The sequence below is a fragment of the Sinocyclocheilus grahami genome, unplaced genomic scaffold (assembly GCF_001515645.1).
Source record: "Sinocyclocheilus grahami isolate Dianchi unplaced genomic scaffold, SAMN03320097.WGS_v1.1 scaffold3565.1, whole genome shotgun sequence".
NCBI classification, from domain to species: Eukaryota; Metazoa; Chordata; class Actinopteri; order Cypriniformes; family Cyprinidae; genus Sinocyclocheilus; species Sinocyclocheilus grahami.
In genome coordinates, this window is record NW_015508669.1 from 13,195 (window position 1) to 19,652 (window position 6,458).

At 35.7% G+C, this 6,458-nt stretch overlaps 1 protein-coding gene across 1 annotated transcript; it reads left to right on the forward strand.

Moving 5' to 3' along the window:
- The first annotated feature begins 1,521 nt into the window (after positions 1-1,521).
- On the forward strand, positions 1,522-5,959 carry LOC107576353 (breakpoint cluster region protein-like). The gene is made up of 3 exons (XM_016262548.1): positions 1,522-1,620; positions 1,790-1,975; positions 5,837-5,959. Exons 1-3 carry the CDS (start codon positions 1,546-1,548, stop codon positions 5,888-5,890), a joined length of 315 nt encoding a protein of 104 aa, XP_016118034.1. The 5' UTR covers positions 1,522-1,545; the 3' UTR covers positions 5,891-5,959.
- The last annotated feature ends 499 nt before the right edge of the window (positions 5,960-6,458 follow it).

Sequence of the window (6,458 nt, forward strand, 5' to 3'; positions counted from 1 at the left end):
ATCATATGATCCCTTTAATAGAATGGGATTAAATACATAAAGGATATTTGTGTTGTTTAACATTTAATTATTGCAGGTTTGCATCATATTCTGAGTTGCATTATTTGTATTCATTTTGAGGAATACTGAATCTGTTTTTTTTTGTTTTTGTGTGTGAGATGAATTAATGCATATTCATATTTATTTTAGAACTACAGTTACATCTTCTGATTTCTCTCAACATGGGGACAGGAGAGCTGTCAATCAATAAATTGGAAAAAAAGTAACTTGCGGTACTTATTTGAAAAAGTAACTCAGATATTCTCTTGTAAATTAAAAAGTAATGCGTTACTTTGCTAGTTACTTGAAAAAAGTAATCTGATTACGTAACTCGCGTTACTTGTAATGCGTTACTCCCAACACTGCTGGGGAATGCCTGGACTGTAGACAGGAATATGTGTTTTTGGCTGAACCCAATATGTGTTTGTGTAACGGGCACTTTCTTCATCATGGACATTCCTAGTCGGAGCTGGATGTCGAAAAAGGGTTGGAGATGAGAAAATGGGTCTTATCAGTCGTTTATAATGGGTTTTTATTGTTTTTGTCTTGTCGCGCCGGGACACAAGGCATCAAAATATGGTAAGAGGTGCAATATTTCCATCACACGCTTGAGGTATTCGGCCAATCACAACGCACTGGATAGCTGGCCAATTAGCGTACACTTTCCAAATGATGAGCTTTGTAAAAATCGATGCGTTTCAGAAAGGCGGGGCTAATAAGCTAGTGTTACTGTTACTCATTATAACAACTGAATTGTGCCGTCACTTGATGCCACATGCCCGTGTCTAATTCCATACATGATGTTTCTGTCAGACCTCCCGAGAGAGATTTTTTGAGACGGTTTATAAACGCAATCATCATCAAAGCATGTCTCTCTGGTCCTCCCTAAGGAAAATTTCCTTTGATAACTGGTTTTGTGAGCTTCACGAGCAACAGCCACATGATTCCACTTGGCACAATTAGCTGTGGAAACTGAAACTTTACCCCCATCTTTATAGACGCCTGCAGGACTTGACGCTCATGCAGATGAAAGCATTTCAGAGCCACATGACTGCATGTAAAGCAGCTAGGGGGTCTTGCTCTTAGAATGGTGGGCTGAGGTCAAAAATGCTGGGGTTGAAAAGTATTAGGCTGTTGTAGCCAGGAGCATAGATCTCATGACAAACTAGAATGTTTCTTTGCTGTATTGTCAGATTTCAACTGTAAATCCGCTGTAATTTTCTCAAATATATATATATCTGATTCAGTCTCTGTGTCCATTCTGTCAGAGTTATTATCTTCCTAGCTGCCATTAATAATATATGTAATACAAATAGTTGGGATTTACTTAACTGATCTGGGGGGAAACCATCAAGCAGAAAAAATACTGGGTGCATTGGTGGGGAATGCCTGGACTGTAGACAGGAATATGTGTTTTTGGCTGAACCCAATATGTGTTTGTGTAACGGGCACTTTCTTCATCATGGACATTCCTAGTCGGAGCTGGATGTCGAAAAAGGGTTGGAGATGAGAAAATGGGTCTTATCAGGGATCCTGGCCAGTGAGGAGGCATATCTCAGCCACTTGGAGGCGCTCTTACTGGTGAGTAATACAGTCTTCAGGCATTGCTGGGTCTGTTTTACTGCACACTTGCTCACGAAAGAGGGTCAAAGATCACCATTATAGTGCAGCTGAGCTCGTTAAACTGCACCCAGTGGTTACAAATGGGGGACCCCCTTTTGACCTCCTGATTTGTTTTGTTTTTTCTCAGCCCATGAAGCCCCTGAAAGCTGCTGCCACCACCTCTCAGCCCATGTTAACCCTCCAGCAGATAGAAACCATTTTCTTCAAAGTGCCTGAGCTCCATGAGATCCACAAAGACTTTTATGATGGCCTGTTACCCAGAGTGCAACAGTGGAGCCACAGTCAATGTGTGGGCGACCTCTTCCAGAAACTGGTGAGCAGTGTTTTATTATATTGTTTAATATAGAACAGTCCATACGCTATTAATGCAGAATCTTTTGGTTTGCATTAAACTTAGAATAGCCTTTCATTTTTAAATTAATTTCACATGGTTATTTAATATATTTTAGGGATATTAAAATTCGAACTGGTAGGGTTAGGGTTAGGGTTAGGGTTAGGTACTGATTAAGCAGTAATTATTTTCATGTAATGACTGATAACCAAAAATGGACTAATAATAAAATTCTGTAATATTTTGTCTAAATAAATAAAAAATAAAACAATAAAAGCTAAAATCAGTCATTTTAAATGCTATAAGTCATCACAACATTATAATGTACAGTTGGAAAAATTTATATTCATCAGATTTGCTAAATATTATATTTAACTGTTATTCAATTATTAGTTATTTATAATTAACATGTATAATTAATAATAATAATTTGTGCGTTCTTATTTTTTTTTCATTGAATTTTGTATTAATTTATTGATTTATTGCAAAATAAGTATATAATGATATAAAACTGTTACCTTATGTTAAATTACACATATGATATTACAAGATTTTGGTCATACCACCTACTGTCTGCTTTATTATTGAAATCACTGGTTCATTTTTGTATTATCAGGGGGAAGTCGTGGCCTAAATAATATATGTAATACAAATAGTTGGGATTTACTTAACTGATCTGGGGGGAAACCATCAAGCAGAAAAAATACTGGGTGCATTGGTATGTCACATCCAAAAATGTAACTTATTTCCCTTTTAACCCCCTGCCAATACACTTGTATTTTATACAATAAGATTTCTAATTTTTTTTAAAGAATTGATACTTTTGATTCCATAGGGACGCTTTAAATTGATCAAAAGTGACAGTAAAGGCATTTATAATTAGGGATGCACCGATATGAAAATGTTGGCCGATACCGATAACCGATTATTCTTTATTTTTGAAAGCCGATAACCGATATGTTGGCCGATAAATCTATATCCAAATTGTTATATACTTTTTGAGAGCCTGATTACAAAAAAGGTCTCATCATTAAAAGCCACATCCCAAACACTTCAACATAAGCAGCCTAGTTTGAACGGTGTACGTTTTAAAAATATTTTTACTCTCCCATTACCAAATTTAGTCATAAAAAAGTCTTACAAATAAATAAAATAATGCATAAATAATGCAAACAAGTCACTGGACATCATTACACGTGTAAAGAATCAAAATGAATGCGCCACAGATCAATAAAACGGAATAGCCTCTGCACGGACAATAATTAAATGATTTTAATTACTAAACCATATTGTTGATGAAAATAATAAGAGAACAATACAAGTGGTTGTTGTTATTAATAATATATCAATGATTTTGAAAAAGTAACAAATTAATACCACTGTTTTAAATAGCAGCCGTTGAGCTGCGCGTGCTGAAGCTGAAGAGCTGAATGAACATGGTAAACTGAAGCGTTTTGCTGGCAGCTTATTTAACTCAAGGAAATGCATCCTGAGATTAATATTAATACAACATAAACATAATATTACAACTTATATATGTACAAAATGACGCAGTTATTGCATGCTATAGTCAGAATGTGTGATCCTGTTGTGGATGCGCTCTTCCCATAACAACGCGCTGAAACACGGCAACTAAACCCAAAGAATTCACAATGTTTTATTATAATAATGTTCTCATTAGAATTTTATATACACGACATTCCCAATCATAGTTATTAATGTTGTGCACTGCTGTTTGGGCTGCGTGTGCTGAGCTAAAGATGATCACCGGTAAACTGAAGCGCTCTTTTTAACTTAACCAAACGCATTCTATATGAGATAAATCAGATATACATCAAATAAACACAATATTACAATGTACAATTGCACAAAAGGCTGCAAACGAACAGTGCGCATCTGAAGTGTCTCTGAAGGAAATAATGCATTATTTATCGGCTTTAAGATATCGGCCAAATTTTCTTATCAGGCCGATACCGATAACAGAAAAAATGAGCATTTATCGGCCGATACCGATATGGTGGCCGATATATCGTGCATCCCTATTTATAATGTTACAAAAGATTTCTATTTCAAATAAATAAAGCATGTTCTTTTGAACTTTCTGATGAATTCTGAAAAAGGCACTGTAATTACCACTACAGGAGTAAATTACATTTTAAAATATATTTAAATAGAATAGAATAGAAATTGCATAAATTTTACTTTATCTTGTGCATTCTAGCTATTATAAAAGAAAACATATTGAAAGCTGTAAATGAATTCTATGGCATGAACTGTTGCAGGATTTCTTTCAGCAGTAAATGGAAAATATAAAACCCAGAGTGGAGTTGGAGCGGAATTATTTCAGAATGCTTTGAGTAGGAGGGGAAATTGTTGTTGATTTCATCCACTCATTTATCCATTGATCCATTGATTCATTTGGGGTTTGTGTTCGAAATGTTTTGCAGTCCCCTCTGGGATCCACAGCCAGGGTTGAATTCAGTGACTGTTTGACATAAATCTCTTCTTTGAAATATAAAGACATTGGGGTTGAGTAAGTGTGGCCAGAGGCTGAATACATTCATCTTTTATTTGGATTGTTAATCCCACAGGGATTATATTGTTAGTTGCAAATACCTGTGGTTATTATTTGAGTCATTATTGATGTGCAGAGCTGAGCATTTTTGTATCTTATTCCTTTATCTTTGTGAAGATGTTTTTGCATGGAAGTGTAATTATTTGGGAGAATATGCCATGTCCCTTACCTTGGGAGTGTGTGTGTGTGTGTGTGTTTTACACAGAGAGGGGTAAATAAACAGGAAATCCCACAGGGAGATATAGTCACACAGAGTTTTCAGTGGACAGTGGGTCCAGTGTCTGCAGTGTTTCCCAGAAAGCATGATGTCATAGAGGAGGGGTTCGTGTGTCTGCCCTGGAAACCCACTCACTGCTGGGCATTCCCTTGCCCTCTCCCTCTCCCTGTGGACTGTTAGCTCTCACACCATGGGATTTACTCACAGCTGACTCCTCGGATACAGTGAGTCCAAAAATGGGCTCATACAGTAATGAATAGGTTCAGGCCAGTGTTTCCTACAGAATTCAGTCTACTCTACTACATTTATATACTAAATATATATACAGGATATATATTAAAACTCTGTTGCAAATCTGTATGTTTAATGGCACATTGTCATATTTTTACAATAAATATTGCATGGTATGACAATGATCATTTGCAGTAGGCAAATCAGATGTTGGTTTAGTAACTGCTGAGTGAAGGATTTGTCAGACTGATTCAAACTTGTCTTTTTGAACAAGTCATGAGTAAGAACACCTTATAATAGTCATTTGTTCATGAATCGAGATACTCTGGAAATGCGGTATGTTTTTTACTCATTAAAATGAACCTGTTCATAAGAGTCATTTGTTCGTGAATTGAAATACAATGATCAAGCTGTAAGTTTTTACTCACTTAAATGAACTGGTTCGTAAGAGTCATTTGTTTGTGAATCAGAACAGTGGTCATGCAATATATTTTTGATCCACTAAAATGAGCCAGCTCATTAGAATAATTTGTTTTTACATGCACCCTGCAAGTACAACTCAATCAAAAGATGTTTTCTGACAGTATTTTTTATTTATTTAATTACATTCAATACAAACTGCAAACATACATACATAACTCAAATGAAATATAAGATCTTTTGGCGTGAAGCTAAAGATGTGTCCACTTCACTAGAGGAGAGTCTTTAGAAAGTTGTTCTTTTTTCATTTTCATTCTTTTCACTCTTTTAATGAGTATTCATCTTTTATCAGTGAACGGAGTTAACAGCACGATGTAATCCGTCTTTTTTCTGATCTCAGAGTAATGATGCTCATATTCTGGATCTCTCACAAGTTTCCCCAGTAGCAGTATAATGGCTGTGTTGAAGAAAATGCTTAACCCCTTTGTCTCATGACAAGCCCCATCACAAGTCTTTCTCTTATTTACCCCAGTGTTGGCAGCACTCGAGATGTTGCCATGGAAAATTATTGTTGTCTGTGCCCATTTCACAGTTGTTGTCTTTAGAATGGTGTTTTTTCTTCATAACACAAATGCTTATTCACAGAGACATTTTGGCTTCGTTTACACCAAGTCAATTTCTTATTTCAGTATGCATTCACCCTCTTAATATGGATTTTTTAGACACACTCTGGAAAAAGTGTTATTGTGTGTTAAGTTATTAATAACTTAAACTAAATACAGATAACTACAAAAAACCCCTGATAACATTTTAAAGGTCAAGCAAATATGTTTCTGTTAGTGCCCAGTTCTGTTGGAAAATGTCAGATTTCAACTGTAAATCCGCTGCCATTTTCTCAAATATATATATATACCTGATTCAGTCTCTGTGTCCATTCTGTCAGAGTAGGTTCGTGCATCTTCATCCAATTCACAGTGATTATCTTCCTAGCTGCCATTAATAATATATGTAATACAAATAGT

Bases quoted from the DNA above. Each gene is read 5' to 3' on its own strand.
- LOC107576353 (XM_016262548.1), top strand. From the start codon at position 1,546: ATGAGAAAATGGGTCTTATCAGGGATCCTGGCCAGTGAGGAGGCATAT. The intron at 1,621-1,789 runs GTGAGTAATACA...GTTTTTTCTCAG, and splicing joins ACTTGGAGGCGCTCTTACTG to CCCATGAAGCCCCTGAAAGC. The intron at 1,976-5,836 runs GTGAGCAGTGTT...TTCTGATCTCAG, and splicing joins GCGACCTCTTCCAGAAACTG to AGTAATGATGCTCATATTCT.